Source organism: Centruroides vittatus, unplaced genomic scaffold (genome assembly GCF_030686945.1).
Source record: "Centruroides vittatus isolate TY-2023 unplaced genomic scaffold, ASM3068694v2 contig_1891, whole genome shotgun sequence".
NCBI classification, from domain to species: Eukaryota; Metazoa; Arthropoda; class Arachnida; order Scorpiones; family Buthidae; genus Centruroides; species Centruroides vittatus.
Genome location: NW_027121163.1, coordinates 431,604 through 455,905, shown reverse-complemented (window position 1 = coordinate 455,905; position 24,302 = coordinate 431,604). Strand labels below are relative to the sequence as shown.

Here is a 24,302-nt window from a genome sequence, read left to right as displayed (position 1 = left end):
CGCCATCTTATCAGAGGTTGTTCCGCATTGGCTCATGAAATTTCTCGTATAAGCACTTTGGTTTAATTAAAGATGACCGTAAGCCGGGGTAAAACGAAATTAAAACAAATGCATGGTCGTAATAGAACTGGCACTTTGTTTTTATACCGTAATATCGGGAGAGGAGATAATTTTATGCCGTTTAAATTACTATTTTTAAAAGTAATTAATGTAATGTTTAAAAAGTGAGGTCTCGTATACATTGTAATATGGATCTGATGAATTTCACCCGCCAAATAACTATTTAGTTGGTGGCTTGAAAATTAAACTGATTTGATAAACAGTTCAAGTATATTCAGCCTCTAAAATGGAAAATTTCCACATTTTTTGTAACGCTCCTTTTGTCAAACATGTAAAGTTCTGATCATGGGCATTTACAGAAAATACTCCAGGAAGGAAAAAAGCTTGAAGACAAATAATTATATCAATACATTTTAATTTAATTCCTGTATTTAAATTTTGTGGGGTTTTTTACAAGTAGATTATACAATACAGTATTGCATCAGTGTTCCATGGTAGAGGGTGTAGGATAAGAATCTGTTCTTGTAGTGTTTCGGGGCGCTAAAATTATTCGGGAAAGGCTTTTATATGTATAACGTGGCTCAAAACTGTTGAGAGGGGGAATTGGGAACTTTTCCTCGAGTCTGGAGAAAATTTGGGGGTCCGCACTGTTTTCTATAAATTGATGTTATTAACGCTTTCAAATACAGTACAGTATTAATAATTGGAAGCATGGCGAAAAATAGGACAAGTGTCGAACACGGCGCATACATGGACACGGTCCTGAAATTTTTAAACTAATTGCTCGCACAAAAAAGAGCGCGATTGAAAGCTGCGTTCGTAATAATACGTTATTTACCATAAATATTATTAAGTTAAATTTAACGAAAGTGTTAGCGTGAATAAAATAACACAGACGAGAAAATAAAAGCCAGACGATAATGTTTTCGACAATAAACGTAGAGGCGCCTCTAGCGGAGAAAATTTTATAGGTGGAATGAACAGCTGACACGAGTGTACGATAACGCTGTGAATTAATCGAAGTGAATATCTTCGGTGGTTGTTTACTTTCTGTTACGGTGAGTATCCTCCCTCCTCTTTATAACATATATAAGTCTGGCATTGTATTTTGACAAAATAATTATAAAATTGTCTCGATTACCTGTTCAGATAAACCTTATATCAGGTTTTATAATATATTCATTAATTATAATGCAATGGGAGGTCATGTAAATATTTTCTCCATAAATTACAAACGTAAATATTTTATTATTCAAATGAATAATTACATTTTTAAGACTGCTTCCTGTCTGCATGCTTCTTTCCCTTTTCGTTTGGAGGAGCAAATGGGCTTTCCACTTCTGTTATGACCGTCTCCACTTTAGTTGGGTTGTATGCTGCATAAGAGGTAAGATGTGAACTCTGAATGAGATTTTTTCCACTGCTCAGAATTGTACGAACGAAAAATCCATGCCCGTACGTGCCACCCTTTGCGAGATATTCGTCTCCGAAGATCGGTTTTTACCATGTACCGGTTTTGCTGCTTATTCTCTGTGCTCTGCATTGGTTGAGGTGAGCAATGGCAAGCCTCGACCGATGCTTTTATGTAGTTGTGCACTTCGGTGCTTGCGCTCTGCAGCCACGTGAAGGCAAGCATCACACTCCCTAAAACTATATAACATCGAGTGGGCTACTCTGAGCTGGCATAGTCGTGTAGGCCGTATAGTTAAATGCAATAGTCTAGTGACTCCTCATTGCATGCAATTCAGAAGTGGACTGATTTTGGAGGGTTGTGTCCTATTGAGAGTGTGCATAGAGGTGTGGTTTCATTCACTTTTTTGATTTTGTGTGTGTGGTTTACGGCTCTTGTAAGGTCCCAACTGTCTCGTTTGGAGATGAAATTTTTACCGTGTCGGATACACAACTGAACTCGGGTCGTACCTGAAGTAGAAAGCCTACTTGCTCCTCTTGAATACCAGAAAGAAGCCTGTAGATGAGAAGCATTCTTAAAAATCATAAACTGGCAATGCCTCATAAGTAAATGATTACATTTTATTGTTTTTTCTTCTAGGTATTCTTTAATCGACATTAAACTGTTTGTTTACAAAATTGACGTCGAGCAGATTGACTTAACGAGAGTCCTGATGGTAGAGAAGAATGATGATAAATCGAGAAGTGTCTGTAGATCTACCAATACTTTTCCCTCCTGCAGTAGAGGATGTCGATTTACTTGAGACTGTTCCGGTGGATTTGAACGTGCACGGAGATGGTTCGTCCGTCACTTCTACCTCGGACGGATACATAATCGCCCCGTATTCATTGGCACTGTGCCTTTTATCCAAAGTGCCTTTTTGTCGTTGTGTGTGTTCGTATCTAACACCATGTGTTTTCGTGATAGTTATATGTCTGCTGCTCTTTGTCAGCCGCAACTACGTTAAGTACTGTCTCATGTGGCTGGATACCCAAGAAGAATGGATGGTGTATCTAATGTTTGTTATTTTATACACGGCTGTTTCTTTTCCCTTTATGTGGGGTTATATACTTTTAAACTTGGCTTGTGGGTATCATTTTGGACTTGTACTTGGCATATTGGCTTCTGTTGTAGCAGCTTGCATTGGTGTGATAGTAGCACAACTTTTAATGAAAAATTTTTGTTTTGATATTATCAAATCAAAATTAATTACAACCACTCTACTACAGTCTATTCTTTCATTACTTGAAGGAGGGCAAGCATTTAAGATTGTGGTTGTTTCTAGACTTACTCCTATACCTTTTGGCTTGCAAAATGCAGTATTTGCTGTAAGTATCCATTTATATCATATTTATAAGATAAATTGACTAATTTTTTTAATATATTAGCTATTAAACTAATTTATTCATCTCCATTACAATTTTTATTCCTTATTCCTCATGCGAAAAGAAAATTCTCTACTAAAACGCAAAGCAGGTCATATTGATTAGACTGAAGTAATATATGAATTCACTGTTATTGATTCGCACAATTCTAGTAAACAGCTTGTGTGATGGCTGAATTGCCAAGACAGATAAGAATCAGCCTACGATATGGAAGATTTGGGTTTGAAACTGGACAGTTAATCCTCTTGGATATGTTAGGCCCCTTCCCTTACTCCCCAGTGTGGGTCTGACTCACAATGATTGTAGAAAAAATGACCATCTAGTACCCACAGAGCGTAAGAGCAAAAATTAAAATAACTAGCATGTTTATTAATAATTACTTTAAACAGTTCTGTAAACTGCAAACTAACCTTTGAATTTATCATATAAAAAGCTTATTTTACAAATTTTCACATTGTATTATAATTTACAAGATTAAACCACTATGTTCAGGAAATCAAAATTATTCTTTATTCTGTAACATTTGCAGCTTGCAAAGATTAGATGGTCATAGAATGACCAATGATAACAATTTGGTCTTGTCATCATTGGGTCTCAATAAAAAATTAAGATATTTAGTATTTAGATCAGTGTTTCTCAACCTGTTTCTCATCAAGGACCAGTAAAATTATGCCTAATTTTACATTGATCAGTAATTATATGTGATTATGAATTATGCTTATTTATTATGCTTATATATGCTTATCTAGAGTTACTGTATGTAACAAAGTACATATGATAACTCTAAATTACTATTAAATGTCACATGTAATCAATTGCTCCGGTGTCAGTATGGTCAAATATATTTCTGTAGACTGGTGAAATTTTTTTGCAGACCAACAATTGAAAAAAATGGCATAGAGTAAAGAACACATTCCATGTTTTTCCAGCAATAATTTATATGAAACATTTAAATAAATTAATGTTTAAAGTGTGGAAGGTGTTGTTTACTCTGCGAATGTACCAGCTTTTGAAGATTTATGATATTTATTGTCTTAGTTATAGCCTGATCCGTCTTCATAGTCTCGAGTTTGAAAATGTGAAATCCAAACTCCATTCTATTGGAAAACATTCTATCTCTACCTTCTGAATTTTTAAATGACAAAGCCTAGTTTAACTTTATCTATCTTCAGATCAACACAAATAATTTAAAAATCATTAAATTTAATCAAGTTTTATAGGTTAAGTAGAAAGAAATAGCTAAACATTAGAAAATATCAATCAGATTGATAACGTGAAGTGTGCAAGTGGACAAAATCAAAGAAGAGATATTGTGTTTAATAAAGTCAATAATGATAAAGTCCATTAACTTAAAATAAATATGCTTCAGTTTGTAGATAACAGGTATCAGATAAATAATAATCATTGTATGTAAATTGGTAGAATGTAGATAATATAATACATAGTTTATGCCTACAACTATACTATTAATCTATGAATTAAATAAAAATTTCAAAAAACTACATGTCAGTATTAATATTAACTCCAAAATACCAGAAATTCTGTAAAAAATGGCACATTACTCGTAACAAACATTTTCCACTATATTTAGTAGTAGTCATCAGGTTCTAGAATCAAGAATCATCATTTCTCGGAGTTAGTATTATGTGGAATAAATATAAAAATATCCAATAGTACGAATATAAATTATTTAATTTAATATATTACTATTGGAGATCTTATGAGTGATATATCTACACACCGATTCATAAAAATGTAATCAGTTCCTAGATATATACCGTAAATAGATATTGGAAAAATTAATAATATTGAATAAACTCGCAAGCTATTTTTATATATATTATATAATTTCCAAGACATTTATGGTAATATAATCAATAATAGCTTCGTTGATCAAAAAATAGAATAAAATTAGCAAATTACAGTATTGAATACATCTAATTCAGGTAATTACACTTTATATAATCTTGTACCTTTACATTCATAATAACTGTACATATGTAGTGCTTATAAAAGAAAAATTTTAATTAATAATTAAAAAATTTATTTATTATAGAAAAGTTTTAATATTCTATTCTTAATATTAAGAATGAATAATAAATAATAATATTTTATATCATTTATCAGTTATTGTATACATTAAAATTAAACATATATAAACATTTCAAAGCCTGATGATTACTCTGTATAGTTATTAGTAGTGGTAATGTAACCCGATTTAATCCAGTAATCGTTTGGCTTAAATTAAAATTGAAGACTGTCTGTCGGAGAATGGTCGCCGTTTATTCATAATCCGGAATACAGCTTTTGACGGCACACCTTTCTTTGTAGTGCTTTGGTCGCCAAAGTTTAAAAAAAGTCTTTTTAAAAGCAATATGGCATGGATGGAAAGGAAAGAAGACGTACGTGTTGTTACCAGTCAGATATTTTTTCATTGTTTTTAAAGGAAATTTTTACAAATTTGGTGACCAAAGCAGCCTGTAAGGAAAGGTCAGCCATCAAAAGCTATATTCCAGAATACTGAAAGCAAATGAATAGTGACTGTTCTCCAACAGACTGTCTCTCCAATAGTAATTTTAATCTTAATTACCATGTGGCAAAAATATATTTTAAGAAAATATTGTATACCTAAGAGTCTTATAAAAGAAATAACTTTTAATTTCTATAAATTATAACAGTAAAAAATGGTTTTTACATGTAATGAAGTGAAATTAAAGGATGTGACAAAGATTAAACATGATTTTCAATAGGTGATTATCATTCAAAAATAAAAATTTCTGACTTATTAAAAATTCCAATGTTTTTTTATTGTTGCCAGTTTACGAACGTGATTAAAAAGCTGAAAGCTTTAACAATTTATTTTTTAACATACCATATTAACAATGCATTGCATAAGAAAGTGGGTCAAAAACTCTTTAAGAATTTATGACTCCGTTAAAATAACTTCAAAGAATTCACAATTTCTTCTTTTATTAGATGATACATCTGTTATTTAACCTAGTTTTTTGCTGTTTGAAATTTTTCATATTTAATGAAGTATAAGTGCTGTATAATTTGTTCTGTAATTTTGTCAATATCCTGATTATTTAATAATAATAATAATCTTTAAGTATGATAAGTGCTGTACATTGATGTTTCCACTTGATAACAATTAAGTAACTGGCAAAATAAAATAAAATTTATTTAAGTAATTTTTTAAATCTAGATTTAAGTTTTTCTGAAGTATCTTCATTTTGAATCTACAGTAAATTACAGTTGTTAAAGTATCTTGATTCGTTTTCTTAAACCATATTTATAAAACTTAGAAAAGAATTTGTAATTAAATAATCATTAGTCTATTGTCTATTGTTCGTAAAATAACAAAGAGTGAAAAAGTAATCTTTGTTTTAAACAGAGTTATGTTCATACATGGGCACACCTGGCATACAGAAGTGGCCCTAGCTAAAATACATTTCTTGAGGCTCAATAGAAGAGCAGTGGCGTTATAATGTATATTTATTTAGGTTATAAAAATAAGAACCTTTTTAATGTAGAAACAGACAGTAGAACACATGATAAAGTAATAACGTACAGTAGTTTTATTATGAATTAGAAAATTTAGTAGATGTACATAAATTTACCTACAAAATGGCTTTCATTCATCAATTATAGACAAAAAATCCAGTTCCTCAGCAATATCTCTTTTAATAGACAAGATCAAAGATGAAGGAAGTCTGTCTTGACACATTGCTGATCAGAGGTAGTTCTGAATAAACTTTAACTTCGAAAATGATTGTTTGGAAAATGCATAATACTGGTACAATTATATTTTCAATAATTAATAACCTGATTTAAGTACTAAAAGACGGACCCTTGTAAGTTCTTTTACGCATTTTATTTTCACGTTTATGTAGGGCTGCCTCTGTTCGGCCATGACCTACATAAACGTGAAAAACAATGCATAAAAGAATAGAGCATTATCTCACTGCTCATTACTAATATCTTTGTTTTATATCTGTATCTATATAGTGCCTTTAGAGAGATTGTACCAATCTTGAAAGTGCTTAAAATAGACCTGAATCTAAACATTCTATCTTTCATAAACACATTCTAGTTATTCTAACATGCATATGAATGTAGCCAGCCTGTTAGGAGTTAGTGTTAATGGTATCTGCAATTCTTGTACATGGGGCTCTCATATATGTCATTTTTGTAGCTCACATATGATCCGTAACATGCCCACAAAGAAAAAAGTTTGGAGAGATAATCGAGCAGACCAAGAAATGGAGCCTGGCAATCTGGACCTCCACTGCTGGCACTGGAAGTCCAGATTGCCATCATGTGGCTGTGGCAGCTCTTTCGAGCCTGTGTGTGAAACTTGGCATATTGACAAACATTCGCCAATACATTTATTCACATATCTGAACAGATGAATTTTACAGAACTAGGTACTTTGAGGGGAAATGCGGTATTTAATTCCAAAGAATAAGAGATGATTAAAAGTAGAGACTTTTTCGAGAAATAAATTGAATGTGTACTGGTACTTATTTATAATTTTATAAATTTAAGGAAGATGACAAAAACAAAATACATTTCTATCTTTTCATTGAACATGCAATATTTAGCAAAGAAGCAGACATCAAAATGTTTTTTTTAGAATATTCTATAGTAAATTGGCTATAAAAATTATTATTTCAGTGATATGTAAAAGTTTTTTTTGTAACCTTTTGCATCGATCTTAGTCAGGATTCTTGATCTGAATGAAGAATCTACGAGATATAGTGAAGATTTATCGTTTATGCTCGGCTGTTTAAAGAAATCATTTACTAAACGAATTAATGCAACAAAATTTTTAAATTATTGAACTTAAGTAAATTAACTTTTATAAATACAGTATTCAAATCTGTCTAGTAAGCAGTTTAAGTTTTGTTCCTTTTATTTATTTTCTCATTTAATAACCTGTTAACATATACAAACAACCAAATAATGAAATATTGCATAAACAGCCAGATCCCATAGCCAAAATACTTAATTCCTTAATAATTAATTAGCTTGATAGATAATCCAACTGTTTGTTTGATAACTTTCCTGTTGACAAATTTATGAATTTAATTACTTTTAGTGTACACGTGAAAGTGCAATACCTAGGCTATAGTCCTGGGACCCAACCACATCTGTATGATGAAGTTTTAATTATATAGTTTTGATTGCATAAAGGGAGAAAGAAAAGAAACAGTAGTTTGATAGATTGTGTCAGAGATCAAGGGGCTTGGGAGGTCCCAGTCTTAGTTTTTGTGATTGTTCTCCATGTCCCTGCACATATATTTTTTGAGAGTATTTTAATTTTTAAATGAATTATTATCATTAAAATGCATTTTGATTATAATTATCTTTTTGCCAAGTTTATTTAACTTTAATATAGCAATTTTATTAATGTATCAGCTGTAGATAAGCTCATTTTCACATTGTCATTTTATTAATTCATAAAATATTTACTTCTTTTTTTTTAATGATAAAAAAAATTTATTTATTAATCATTCATGATGGTGATATTCTAAAAATATATATTTTTCCTATGTCGTTCTCTTTGCCAATTACAAATTACAGAAATAATTTTAAAAAATTGATATTTAATTCATCTGAATTTGTTAAAATAATACATAGCCAGCCTCATTAGAATGTGTGCATTAATTATTATGCATATATTTTAAAGAAACTGCAACAAAAATTTTTATTCTTTTATTTCTTTTTATTTTATTATTTTATTTTGCATGCAACAAACTTCTGACAGAATCTTACAAATTAATGAGTTCTCGGAGCTTTGAACAAAATATTTAAATTGATATGTGTTTAGTTTTTATTTTATTTAGAATTAAGTAAAGGATGTCCCATTAACAGTGCCGAATGTAAATAGCACAGTACGAATCTGGAAGACACAAGGTTTAAACAGGACGGCACCATCTGTACATTGCCCACAAAACAGCTATAATACTAGCAGACAGTTTTCTGGACCGTCATCTCATGCAATACCGACCAGAATTGTCAATTGAAGGCATGCAAATTTGACATCTCGCAACTTTTTTTTGTGGGAGTTTGTCAAATCTCATATCTATGCAATAACTCATGAACGATTCTAATCACAGGATAGAGATTTGATGTGTTATGGCAGAATTTGACCAAATTATGCAGCATTGTCATAAGCAATTTTGTGAAAAGAGTGCATTGTTGCCCCTGTTGCTCGGGGATTAGAATACAGCAACTGTATCCTCTGCGTATCGTAAAAGGCGATTAAAAGAGGTTGGCGTCAGGAAGGGCATTCGGCTGGAAAATTTTTTGGCTTCAAGAAATAATGAATAAAGTGCATTGTGTCATCAGAGTTATGGGAATGTTTGGCGACTTCATCTTCCGCACGTAAAAATGACTTGACACCGAAATGGGTTGCGACGTTACTTTATACCGAAATAAAAATATCCACAGTTGTTCAATAAACAATGTGTTTTATTCCAAAAATAAATCTGGCACTGCTATTGGAAACCTTATATATAATTTTAAAAGGTCTGTAGTATAAAATTCAATTTTTATGAATTAATTATTATAATTTACTTTCAAAAATAAGGAAACATATTTAACTTTTTCTATTTATACAATTTATTTTTTTACTAGTTTTGCTTTATTATTCAACAATTTTTATAGCAGACTCCTCGAGATTTAATGTTTCAATTGAATTTTAAGATATTAAACTTTTAATAATTGTGTTTTTATTTTCTGTATCCTAAGTAAGCATCTATACCTTTTCAAATTAATATAAAATTTTTAATGTTATCAAAATAGTTACCGTATTTTACGGACTATAAGACGCACTTTTTTCTTCGAAAAATTGCTTCCAAAATTCAGGTGCGTCTTATAGTCCGTAGCGTCTTATAGGTATTTTTTTTTTTTTTAAATTGCTTAAAAATTAAGGTGCGTCTTATAGTCCATAGCGTCTTATAGTCCGTAAAATACGGTAATCAATTCAACAATGTTTAGACATAAAGATGCTCAGGTTCTTTATACAGTAAATCATATCCAAAACAGAACTTGAATATAATAGAAACCTGTCTAAATGGAAACCTGCCTGATTAGAAAAAATTCTTTGGAATGGAGTTTATTTTCTTCGTTAAAAAAACTGTTCAGAATGGAAACCTGCCAAACTAGAAAAAAATATTTGGTACCATGCCATTCTGGTTTACACAGGTTTTAGTGTATTATATTCACTACCGAAAGCTTTTAGAGCGAATGATTTAGAGCTACTGGAAAACACAAAATTTTGGAATTTATAAAGATGCTAACTTGATTTTTATGTTTAATACACTTTTAATAATTAAAATTTTTAATTTACTTTCTTACAGTAATTAAAAGATTTAATTAATTTAAGGAAATAGAATGACTCAAACCATTATGTGATGTGGCTTGTCTAAATGCAAGGTTTACTTCAACAAAATGCCCAAACTTATTTTTTTCTTTTCAAATGATCCTAGATATATAAAAATAATTTGAATATAGTGTTGACCATGTCAACTGCTATGAAATGGTGGGGCTTGTAGCTACTGTCCTTGCCCTAGATATCGGTTCTATTATGAATATGAGATACATATTGACTCGATGTCTTATATAACATTATTGTAAGAAGGAAACAAGATGTTGGAAATGTCAATAACGATTGCTTTGGAAGTGCTCTAAATACAATATAAATGCTGCAAAGAAAAAGTAGTCTAATGGTATTGATTATTTAAAAGAAGTCTACCCATTATAAATATTAGAAGAAAGGAAAATCATTATTACAATTATATAACGTGCTATTAAATTCTAATTTTTGATTAAAACAGTGATTCTTTTATAGCAGATCGTGCGCACTGGTGCGTGGTCATCTGCATAAAATTTTCTAGGGGCAAAGCTTAAAAACAGATAATTACATCAATAAATTTTTATATAATTAATTAATTTTTTGGTTTTTTTTCTCCACAAGCAGATTACAGAATACAGTATTGCATTGATACAAAAAGACAAAGTATTCCACAGTCAAGGTTTGAGGCAGTGTCTGAAACTTTGACTATTTTCTTGAAGGAAACAAAAATTCCATTGATCAGGGATGTATGACCGGTGGCCACCCATCAAGGGCTGCTCTTGAAGATATTATATTAAAAAAAATAAATAAATAAATTACAGTCCATAAATGTAATTTAGTATAATTACAAATCTATATACATAAAATAGAATGTCTGTCTGTCCCTCTGCTTGGAACTTTCAGGCTTTCTGGTCTACCTTCAGGAATTTTTTCATTTTTCTCTTATAAAAACATAAAGTTTATTTTATATTAAACGTATTTCTAAATAATAGAGAATTTGTGTAGAATTTTGAAATGAAACACCTGTTTCGTTAAAAATAAAAGAACGCCGCAGATGTTTACAGCTGTTTTCATTTTGAATGCTTGATGAATAGGATAGATGTAAAAACAAAGAATGATGATGAAATTTTAAAATTGTTATATTTCAAAATAAGATGGCTTTATTTAAATTTTTGTGTATTGATAATTCAATTTATATATGTTTAAATACAGTAATGATACAGTAATAAATACATAAAATATTATCACTTTATGGCAGCTAGAACAGTATAATTAATGCAGATTACAGTTCATTTCTGTTGTGTTTCGATTGCTAAATTAAAAAAAACAGAATTCAGTCAATGTTTAAAGCATAAAGAAAATAAACTGTAACCTAAAGTAGGCCTCTGAAAGAGATTGAAAATGTTCAGGATAATAAGAAATACTTATCACTGGAAATATGAGAAAGATGTAGTGGTATTAAAGGAATAATGCAATGCTGAAAGATTTATCATCTTACAAATGCTGCCCTATGCGCACCAAGAGGAAGTTTTTTCCCAGGTTCACAATGGGAGAAATGAGCAACAGAGTCTAGTGTAAATTAACTGTGAGATGCTCACAAATATCTACTGGGGTTCTTTGCATGTTCAGACAATCCTGCACTTTCAGAGTGGCATGGATTCTAAATAATAGAGAATTTGTGTGGAATTTTGAAATGAAACGTCTGTTTCGTTAAAAATAAAAGAACGCCACAGATGCCTTTACTGTTTCGACCATTTAATGAAAATTTTGTAATTCATATTTATTATGTGCTTTTGGTTAAATATACTTAATTTTAAATACATTATTCACATTGCTTTTGTAATAAATTCCATTTAATTACATTTTCTAGTTATCATTCAATTTTTTATTGAAAATCCTTTTTTTAAAAGGGAAAGTGTATCTTAAATTTGAATTACTAGTAATGTAGTATATTCTAATTAAAGCAGTTTGAAATTAATATACAAGGTGGTTCAACTTCTACCCAGAATTTCAGTAATGAAACTGTAAAGTACTGTGTTTTTTTTTTCTAATCCCCTTTACTAATTGACACTTCTGTCATTGTTTTTGCAACAATAATTTGCTTGCAGAATAGAAGTATTTTGACTAGTGTTGGAGCCACTGCATGACAAACTCTCTGGCTGCAGTGACTCTTGTCTCTCATGGCTTCCATTAAAGGACCCCTAACAGGAGACAATTGAATAGTGTCGGGTCTGGACTATAGTCTGAGTGATCCAGAATTTCCTAACTAAACCCATGGGTCACTTCCACCACGTGCATTATGCTTTGACACATTGGTTAGGTTTGTATAGGAATGAATTGCTTTTGTAGCCATTCTACTGTGCTGACTAACCAAGAACCCATAGTAAAGATTTGCCTGTATTTTACAGTTAAACCTCTCTTGTTTTTTTAGCTGAGTCACTATTGATGAAACAAAGACGAAGAACTTTGCTTCTGCAGTCACTGTAAACTTGACTGTAACTTGCATCTGAGACAAAAATGATTTTTCCTGTCCCTTCTTTCAAAATGTTTGTTAATAGAAAGCACTTCTAGTACTGATACTCTTGTATAAACAATAAATAACTTTAAAGTACATTTATGGGACTCCACTGTATTTTTCGACTGCTCATTTTCTCGCTCAAGGAAGTCAGTTTATGGACTCATCCATTGAGTTGGCCCTATCTACAGCTATTGTTTGTGTTTCCCAGCTGTATGTAATAGGCAAGGTTCTTTTAGAAAATTTAAGAACTTGAAAATGAGGGAAATAGCTTTCACTACGAATATATGAACTGTTTTATAAGAGATAGAAAAATAATCTATATAGTTCTCATTTTTTGACTTAAAGGGCTGATTGTTTTAATTTATACCAATCAAAACCTAGGCTAAATGAGAAACCAGCCTGTAGAAACAAAGAATACTCAGATCTAACCACTCTTGGTAGGTTCTTTCTACACACACAGGCTTTATTCAAAACGTTTTGGTACACATTACAATGAACAAGAAGGGAGACTTCAGCACTCCCTTTCATTTAAAACACTCAATAATTTTTTGAGTTATTACACAGCCTAACCCTTTGTCTACTTAGACTCAGTCCAAATTTGCTTTGTGTAAACATATTTTGAGCTTCAGTTAATCCTATACTGTTCCAGTTGTAATCATTCCAATCAGGTAAGGGATGATTGTGCAGATGAGTATGTCATTGTCCATGCACTTAGCTAATAATGACAGGTAAAACAAAAAGAGAGGTAAAAAATACAGTGAATATATTATAATGCATAAAACATTGTTTAAAATGTTGAAACCATAGATTAAATGGAAAGCAGACAATAAAAAATGAATTTCCATAATTGATTTTGCCATTATTGAAACAAAAACTGGCGGAAAATGCCGCTGCTCGATAGTGCAAAATTTCTGTCGTCGGCTGAAAATGTGAACAAAATCTTTTAGATTAAAATCACGAAATCTTTCAAAAAATATCTATTTTATGATATAAAGTTAGCTAACCTCATTTTTATCTTAAGTAACAAAAATAGTATTAATGTTTCCAGCTTAGACTCTGTCGATAAGATTTCCTTAAAGGTAAAAGTCCATGCAAATCAGAAAGACATATGTTCTTACCAAATATTTTCTGATTTTATTAAAAATTCCAGTTTGTCCGATATTTTCTTATTTTAATATAAAAAAAATTTGCAGAACAAGTGCTGTTGCATTTATGTTTTTTAAATTATTTTCAATGCAATTTATTGCTTTTTATTATCAGTGTTAGCTGTGAAGTACAGCTGTGTTGTTAGATAATTAACAGTAAAGGTATTGGTGTGCTTCTCTAGGAAACTCCAGTTTCGTTCCGAGTCGAATTTTCAAAGTTTTAATGACAGTTTGACCGACATGTCTCAAATTCCGTCCCTCACCATCCTTACGGGTCGCGTGAAGTGTGAAAATTATCCATAATTAATGAGCTGTGTTAAGATAAAAATATATTAACTAAAGATAATGATATAAAATTAATGACTTTCTTTACGATGATAATTTGTAGATAAAATTAATATTTTTATAGTAAATAAATTAGTTTAAGAATGTGCAAATTAATTATAAGAAGCTACTTAAAGTAGATTTACAGCTGTTTATTGGAATAATTAAATAAATATTAAATAAATCTGAGATGATCATTTTTATCTCTTATATTTTTATGGATTTGACAAACCAACCAAATATTTTAGTTTGTTTGTATGTTTCAAGAAGTAAAATAATAAAAGTGTGATTAGATAAGAAGAAATGCTTAAAGTAAATTGTTTTCTGTGTAAAATACACATTATTTTCTGAAATAAAATATTTTGTACATGATATGAAAAATATAAATGAATTATTGACATGCGACTAGTGATAAAGGCATATTTGGGTAATCATAAACCAAAAGTAATAGTATTTACATCTATGGTACTGTATGTTCATTTGTTTGACAATGCAAATTTGACAGAATTTTTACATTTTTTACCTTTATTTGCTGCACAAATAATTGTAAGTGTTTTTCACTTTGAGGAAAATACACCTTTCCACTTCTGGCATAATATACCTTTATGCTTTGAGGATAATGTACAGTACTTCCATTAATGGCCGTGCGGTCAAGGTTAGCAGCCTGCCGCCCTGGGAGACCCGGGATCGAATCCGGACGGGTCGAAAAATCCCCAGGAATTTTTCGGGGGGTGGTCCGTCCGGATATGTCGGTCCCCGTCCCTCACCACCCGGCCGCCCCATTGTGGGCTTGGCCGAACCCATAATGGGCTTGCTATAAGAGGCCCTCTTAGTGCCCACTGGGCGGAAAGAGTTACAAAAAAAAAAAAAAAGTACTTCCATTAAAGCAAGAGATAACTAATGTCTATTGGCATTAAACAGTTTAAAAACTGTTTTATCATAACATCATTGCACGCACTTTCAACATTTTATCAATGTCATCTTCTGGTGAAGAACATAACTTTGGAACATGATAAATTTTAAAAAAGCAACATTAAATATTCAAAAATGGAATTCAAATTTTCTAAGTTAAATTTAAACCAACATAGACACAAGAATGGCATGCACATAGAGATAAATCAGTATGAAATAACAATAAAATTAGACAAAATAACAAGATAAACGTTTACATGCAGTTAGTAATTTTAGACTTATGGCAAATAGGTGATACCATGGCAACATAAATGTTAAATGCTCAAACTTTTAAAAAGTGATACCCAAATTCCTGGGAGATCCAACGTAGATTTATTATGGTGCTCCAATCTTTCAATAAATAACACCTCCCAGATAAAAGTAACTTTTTTGTCAACACATTACATTAGCAGCGAAGTCTCTATATCGACGCACAATTTCCTTCCATGATGCTCCTAGAAAGTTCTGTGGTGCACTTATTCTTGTTCTTACAGATATTGTTCTGATGTTCAGTAAGACAGATTTTTAACTTTCTTGTCATGGCCATGAAGCAAAAAAAAAAAAGGTTTGCATTGCTATCTGGCTGTTGTAATGGTACCAAATAAACTCCCAAATTTTCTAGTGTGGAAAATACATCTCTGTTGTTACAGAGGATTCTGCGCAAAGTTATTTGAGGTTTAATTGCTAGTATAAGCCCACATTTCTGAAAAATTTTGGTGACACATAATGAGGTGGGCATTAGGTATGGAATGGAAGGAGTTATAAGTGTAAGCTTCTCTCTTTCTGCAATCAGTGCTGTGGGTAGGAAGAGTGACATACATACCCAGGTATTGATATGTTTAAATTTTGAGTCATTTTAAGTTAAATATAGAATTCATGTAGCACAAAAGTGGCAGTCTGGTACTGAATATTGGAAAGATAAAATTGCTTAATTGGGATTGAATCAAAGAGAACTAAATTGACAAATTTTATCATATTTTGGTTTTATTTATGTGCCAATCAAGGTTGATGAACTAGCCACTATAGTTAGTTAAAGGTATGTACAGTATATTGCTTAATTCAGTGGATTAACAATGGCCACTTAGATTAAGAAGCACTAATGTTTTTGTTCTAGTTAATGAGCCTTCCTCAGAATGAACAGATAAAAATGGAATCTCTTTGTTCCACTTTTATATGTCACACCCGAGATTGGCTTGTTACCGTGGGCATACAGGGATACATTTTTTTTACTCTTTCCATCTTGTAGGCAGTAAGAGGATCTTCTTAGCAAGCCCATTACAGGTTCGGCCACGCCAACAATTATGTGGCTGGGTTGCTAGAGTTGGGGCCCCTGATATAACAGGACCCATCTTCCAAAAAAGTTCCAGGGTTTTTCTACCTGTCCAAATTCAATCTAGGCTCCCCCAGAGTGGTAGGCTGCCACTCTTAACTTCTTGCCTATCTGACCGTGTAAGGATACTTTGGACATCCAAAAATATTATGCAAATAAAAACAAATATCACCGATAATTTGTTAATTGTTTTGCTTTCTCTGACTGATTTTTTTCCCCCTCGCTTTGTCCATATTTTTCTTACTGTTTAGCGTGAAATTGGGGGCAAGTTTTCTCCTGCTTGTTACCCAGTATTTAAGATGAATTGTTTAATTCTGTGCATTAAATTTCTACCGACTCATATATTTTTCTGTTTATCTCTTATTTCTCTTACAGATTTAATTCATTTTCCAAACTAATACAATTTAATTATTTTAATATAATTGTTTTTTTAATCAAAAAATAAATACAAATTTTATGTTCTTAAATTTGTGTTTAAGTATTTTATAATCATTCTATAGAAACAGAATTCTTTTTATCCAAATTATTGTTATTTGATGTTTATTTTGATCAAAGTTTCTTTTAAAAAAGTTATTTCTGAAGTATAAAATGATACAGAATCAATAGAATATACATGATCAAGTATTAAAATGAATACATACGAAGAAAACAGCGTGTACAGTACCTATTTTGTTTTTGATCTTATCTCTTTAGAGATTTATAACCTGTTAGCTTCTCTTCCTAATGAGTTAGCCAGTTGCATTACTGGAACTACAGGAAGCCATAAACAAACATTTATAGCTTGAAGATATCCAGTTCTTTTATGCTTAATTTCCTAAATAATAAAATCAGACCGGCTTGTTTCTAGGCGTCAATCTAGAATCAAACTTTTTGATTTTATTATAAAAAAAATTAAAGATTAAGGGTCATAAAGTTGAACTACTGTAGTTAATTTAATGAAGTAAAGCAATATGCATTTAATAGCGACTAATTTCCCATCCATCACCAGCATTTCTTATACTATAAACTCTTGAAAAATCTTAGCTCCGGCAATTTAATTTTTACTTAAACTAAATGTTTTCTACTGTAATTGAACAGTCTTTGTTAAAGTATGACTAGATATTATTTCTCTTGAGTCTGTCCTTGCCTGAAGATGGCAAGTGTTTGTGTTTCTCCAATCTTACCCGCTGTTAAAGTTGAATTGCCTACTTCATTCGATTAACTACGGCAGCCAGTTTAACCTTGATTTTTTTTTAGTTTATTCTGACAATGGACGGTAAATCGTTCGAAAGATCTTAGTCAGTAATGAAAGAGCAATGACTCTTAGTATCAAACTACTTTGATTTTATTAATTAATTAGATGTGATAGAGTAAATATAAAGTTTATTTAATTTTTATGTTTGGATTTGAAGAGTAATGTTTAAAAATTGTTTAGATTCTTAATTTAGAATCTGAGAATACCAAATATAACCAGATTCTTTATTGGGCTACAAGGTTAAATAATTACTAAGCAATTTGACAGGAGACAGGCCAACATCTCTTGTTAAATGTAATAGTAAACTAATTAATTTAAATTTTAGAATAATCTTGAATGAAAAGGTCGGCCTGGAGCAAGACTTGAATCTACAACTTCTGCTTATCGTGCAGATGCATTGCCTGAGGATAGTCATGTAATTAGTTGAAAATATTAGTTTTTCTGATAATGATTTTTCAATGGAGCAAAGTAGTGACTTTACTCGACTTTATTAATTAATTTCCGAATTGGAAATTTAATATAGCCTATACCTTTTAATATGAAATCTAAATAAACATATTCAGCGCCTGATTAAGCCTCTAGCGGGCCCTAGACAAAATTTAAATTGGGGCCCCATTTAAATAAGTTGCTTCTAAACAAATCTTATATAATGTGACATTAGCGTAGCTAGCATGGGTGACACCCGGTGCGGATATCGTGGTGTCACCCAGTATCTCTAGATGGTGCGAGAGATCTTGTGGCGGAGATTACTTCTGACGCACGGATGGCTATTGACCTTTTTTTTTTCTTTTCTTTTCTTTTCTTTTAGGTAATGGCTACTGAAGCCGGGCCCCTCCGAATTACGGGCCCTATACATTTGCCTACTTTGCCTATTCAATAATCCGGCCCTGAACATATTCCTTTATACAACTCCTACATATATTGTTACCATCTGTGACACTACTGCAATCCAGATTTTGTGTGTTGTTTTAATAAGTTAGTTTCTCACTGCTTATAATTTAAGTTTATTATAATGATGATTATTGACGATGTCTTTTCTTTTTGGTGTATTGGTATATGTTTAAATATTCCACATCATTGTTGTGAAGGAATCAACATAGTTAGAATATATCACCAGATGTAGGACAGCAGTGACAAGTTAGTAGTTTGCTCAGAAGACAAGAATTATGGTCAGTTGTTGATGGTTTGGATCTGGATGCAGGTGGCTAGATGTCCAATCTCTCCATCTGTTCATGTTTAGAAGTAGAGGTCAAGAGTGCATTAAGCTTCAGTAGTCAAGATCTAAATGAAAGCTCAAACTGATATTGTCTTTTGAGATTTAGTCCCTGCATGACTGCTCCTCTGTTTCTCAGAGAAGCAGTTGTGCAGAGACTAAACCTTAGCAAATACTGTTAATGTGATAGTAAAAGTGTGTATTTATCTATATTTGATTATTCATATCTCTTTAAACTGACTTAATTCAGTTTTAATGAAATATTTTCATTTAAATACATGCAGATTGACACTTTTTAATTGTAAAATATTTGAATAGAGATAAATTTATGCTCAATTAAATTATATCGGGAATAAAATGTCTGCTTTTTCTGTGCTGCAAGACTGCTTTGGAACAGCAGACATATATAGACCCAATCAATTTTTAGGTGCAGCATGCAAAATATCTACAGAGCAGGGTGGGAATAAATAATTAAGCAAATATAAATAAATATAGAAATATATAATACTTTATTAAAATAAGGATTAAATGTAACTGTTAGATTAAATTCAAGTTAAAATTTCTTTAAGAGCAGATAGCCAGATGGCCAAAGTAGTAAAGAAATTGCCATCCACTCTGGAAATTTGAGTTTGGGTTGGCTTAGGAATTTTTGTGGATGATTTAATGAGGATGTGTCAGGCCACACCTCTTGCAAGCATGGCTGAATTCATGATGGGCTTGGAAAATGGCCCTTTACATTGTGAGAATTTACGTGTTTCTTGCTAGCAAAAGAACCGAACAAAGGTTTATTTTGTAATCCTGTTATAAGCTTCTATTGGGGCGAATGTCTAGTGATTGCTCATTCTTGATGTCTTAAACTAACTGAAAACTAGAACTAATGGAAGTACGAGGGACGAGAAAGGTCAAGCCAGGAGAGAGAGGTACTGGTACTTCTGACCAGAGCCGTAACTAGGGTATGGCCAACGTGGCTCCCGCCGTAGGCGCCAACGAGAAGGTTTTGGAATAATATGTATTTGAAATTAATAACACAAAAAAATTTCTATAATTATATTTATATAGTATTTATTATCTGTAATTTCTACAAACATATATTTCAGAAATAAACCACCATTTTTATTTTTATTTAATAACAAAAATTAAAAAAAACGTGCCATTTTTATTCTTGGCCATAGGTGTCCAAAATCCTAGTTATGGCACTGCCTCTGACTCCAAAATGGTGAATCTGGGTGATATTGAGACTTTTGTTTGCATAAAGTTGAAACAGTATGATGTCGGGCAATTTATCTTCCTGTCAGAAAATCTTCAAACATTTAATTTCATTCTATCATTGTCATTCAATTCTTGCATCATCAAATCCTGGTTATCTTCCGCATGATTATCTTTGTCATCATTAAATTCTGGTTCTGATTTGCATGTTGAAAAATAATCATAGCCAGTATCTTTCCACCTGTATTTGAAAGGGAGGGAGTTAAACATTTTTGTTTCAGGTGTTACTTAAACATGAGATAAATTTGATTAATAGTGTTTTAATTCCTATCAGTCAATCCAAAGAAGAAAAGTTAATTTCCCACAGGCTGTAATTATAGTTTTAAAATTTATTGTTTCAGGTAAGTCGGATACAATTAAATACATACTTAGTGGCATCTACTTTGGGATTATTTCCGACTCAATTTATTAGCGTATACCTGGGAACGACATTGAGATCCATTGAAGATGTGTTGACGGATGATAATACTGCAATTACTGGATATTTAGTTATGTTTGTACAGGTCAGTACAATATGTATTATTTTTATCTTTATTTAAGGTTTTGATAATGTATTGATACATACATTTAACATGAGTATCCTGTTTTAATTTTAAATTTTACATATCTTACAGTTAGTGCAGATAAACTTGCATGTTTACTTTTTATTATTATTTTGTTTAATTTTATTGTAACAAATACCATCACATCTCATCATTATTTGTATACAGGGTGCATAGTAAAGTCCTCATACGCTGATGTGTGAGCAATGCATAACATATGACTTGCGGTAATGAATATAGCATAAAGACTTAGAGAATGAAAAAATACACATTATAAATAAATGAGAACATGCAAATGAACACGAGAAATACATATTTTGCCATCTGTGTTCAATGTACACATTAACATCATACTTTCTATTCACACTATTGACATACATAGGGTACAACTCCTAGACAAAAAGTTAGAATATTCACCTAACTGGAAGTTTAGAGTACATTTTCTCATGAACAACATAGAGTAAAAAACTTTTTTTGATCTTACATAAACAATGTCTATGTATATTTATTATATCCATTAATCAGACAAATTATCTCAAACATGTTTTTGTTACAAATGGAAATGAAATGACAAAAAAATAGAATAACAGTTTGACCGTGACAAAAAATTAGAATATTAGCAAAAACAGCCAAACAAACACCCATTAAAAACTATATTGTAATGCAAATTTCCATATTGCTGAGCAGAGCAGTATAACAGTACAACATGGGGCATAAGCGTGACGTCAGTGACAGAACTAAAGATATTATCATAACCTTGTACAAAGTAGGAAAAATGCAAAAATAAATTGTGAATTATGTAAAATGCTCACAACCAACAGTCTCTAGAGTACTGAAACAACAAAACTGTGTTCGAGTTTTAACTAACAAATGCCAGAAATGTGGACATAAATGAGCAACGACTTCGAGGGATGACAGAAACTTGAGGGTTGTCGTGTGAAACTGCTTTAAATGCATTAAACACTTGCAGGCACAATGGAGAGCAATTAGAGTTAACGTTAGTATTCGAACCACATGCCAAAGGTTGCACGACTTGCACTTCAACTGCTGTGTGCCCAATACGAAGCCATTTCTAATGAAAAAGCACGTGTCAGATGATGCAGAGAGAGGCTCGTATAGGGACAAGACTACTGGAATAACGTTCTCTTCAGTGACGAATTCCTGTTTTGTCTCTCCTGTGGTGACCAAGGACCACGTGTATGGAGAACAACCAAAGAGGCCTTTGAAAAGGACAGTATGAATAGATTCTTGAAGTTTTCATCATCTGTCATGATTTGGGATGCATGAGTGCTAACGGCATAGGACAACCGTGCATCCTTCAGGAATGTGTCAATGCACAGACATATCAAGACATCTTAGAGACATTTATGATACTATCGGCAGAGGATTTAATTGAGAAAACATTTCTATTTCAACAAGACAGGGCATCCTTTCATACTGTGAAGTCAACGATATGTTGGTTACAAGAACGACAGATTGCAATCCTGCCTTGCCCAAGCAATTCCCCAGACTTAAACCTATTGAAATTTTGTGGGGTGTCGTGAAGCGACAACTTAATGAATGGTGATCAACTTCTAAAGAGGAACTAGTGACGTGCATTTGACACATTTGGAACAGCATCACCAGAAATGAATGCAAAGCATTAATCTGCACCATGCCCGACAGATTGCAAGCACTGATTACGGCAAAAGGCAACGCAACAAAATATTAAGTTTATTTTGTTGTATTTCTTATATTTAACCCACATTTAGCTAATATTCTTATTTTTTGTCATGGTCAAACTGTTATTTTGTTTTTTTGTCATTACATTTCCATTTGTAACAAAAAACCTTTGAGTTAATTTGTCTGATCAATGGGTATAATAAATATACATAGACATTGTTTATGTAGGATCAAAAAAGTTTTGTACTCTATGTTGTTCATGAGAAAATGTATGCTAAACTTTCAGTTAGGTGAATATTATCATTTTTTGTCTAGGAGTTGTATTCCTTTCATACTAAATCAGTTGTGCCTTACGACTTTATAATTGACTTCTGTTCTGTATCGTACTGGTACATCATTTTTGAAATGGGAGTGCCAACATCTGAATTTTACCACTAGGGATGATGCAAGCAATATGGTTTTGTAGTGCCTAGACATTTTACTATAACTATATATCACATTTGTAAGTGTAACTATGTGTTCTTCAGTTATATGAGTGTTTAAGGACTTTACTATGCAGCCTGCAGTATTGCAAAATGCATTAGTTTCAAATATATAATTTTAGGCATTAGTTTCAAATATATAATTTTAGGATAAACTATCCCTATATATGTAGTTTCTCCTGCCTATTTTCATGTTTTTTTCTTTAACAGGTGTTTTTAAGTATTCTGCTGATAAGTTTTCTAATCAGACAAGCCAAATTAGAATTGAAAAAGAGCATGAGCCAGAACCTTCAGGAAGTTTATGTTACGAAAGACCTCAGAAGATAATTTGGTAATGTGAAGAAGTAATTATAAGTTAATTTGAGTCAAGCAAAGCCAACGTGGAATACTTAAAACAAATATTGCATGTAGTCTATTGAGAATTATGTACATTATACACAACAAACATAAAGAAGAATGCACAAAATCAAAAATATATATATAAATATTCACCCATTAAATTGATCATTATTTATTAATACTGTTATGCATCAATTTTGCACATAATCTGTGATAAATAAAATTGTGTAAATAAGTCACCCTGGCAACTTTTAATCCTGCTCGTTGCGTCGACATTCCAGACACCGGATCCGAAATTGCATCTTTCTTAATCTCCCGGCAAGAATTTGACCCTAGAGCATTTTAATTTGCTATTGGAACGACACGCCCGACAAATCAATATTTGTGATTCAGACACTAGTAAAAAGGATTAATGGCAAAACAAATTTTTTATACATAAAAGATTTGATAAATTAATTGATTATTAATGTTTGTATATATATATTAATTTATAATTTTAACCTCAATTATAAATTGTTGTATATTTATATTTGTAAAACATTGGTACTAATTGTTACGGCATGCCTATTTCCGAAATCTTTGCAGAAATTAATGCATCCGAGCGATAGTCGAGAGCCTCGAACGGTAGGTCCCACACACATTAAAATATCTGTTGAAGATCTATATAAATGTTATTGAAAAATCTGTTTAAAAATTCCTCAATAAAGAATGAAACTTACGTAATTTGTAAGAACATAATGTTTGAAAAAATAAAACAGTTTCTGCAGATCTAATCTTTTTCCATTCTTTTGTAAGCAGATGAAAATCTTGCATTCCTTTTAAGAAAGGATAATTTTAGAGAAAAAAATGGCAGAACGGTTAAAGTGGTAAAGACACACTTGCCACTCTGAGAATTTTATTTATTTTTTAACTCGGTCCTATGGGTACTAAGAAGGCCTCTTTATTTAGCAAGTCCATTATGGGTTTGGCCAGGCCAAACACATTTGGAAGGACCACCCTAAAAGATTCCAAAGGTTTTTTGACCATCCGGATTTGATC

General features: G+C 31.7%; 1 protein-coding gene across 1 annotated transcript; it reads left to right on the top strand.

Annotated features, from left to right (window-relative positions):
• The first annotated feature begins 988 nt into the window (after positions 1-988).
• LOC136970054 (transmembrane protein 64) lies at positions 989-24,037 on the top strand. The gene is made up of 4 exons (XM_067264422.1): positions 989-1,118; positions 2,111-2,838; positions 20,581-20,742; positions 23,136-24,037. Exons 2-4 carry the CDS (start codon positions 2,197-2,199, stop codon positions 23,250-23,252), a joined length of 921 nt encoding a protein of 306 aa, XP_067120523.1. The 5' UTR covers positions 989-1,118; positions 2,111-2,196; the 3' UTR covers positions 23,253-24,037.
• The last annotated feature ends 265 nt before the right edge of the window (positions 24,038-24,302 follow it).

Excerpts from the sequence above, each read along its gene's own strand:
- LOC136970054 (XM_067264422.1), top strand. The coding sequence starts at position 2,197 with ATGATGATAAATCGAGAAGTGTCTGTAGATCTACCAATACTTTTCCCT. Across the intron at positions 2,839-20,580 it reads TGCAAAATGCAGTATTTGCT|GTAAGTCGGATACAATTAAA; the intron begins GTAAGTATCCAT and ends TTATTGTTTCAG. Across the intron at positions 20,743-23,135 it reads ATTTAGTTATGTTTGTACAG|GTGTTTTTAAGTATTCTGCT; the intron begins GTCAGTACAATA and ends TTTCTTTAACAG.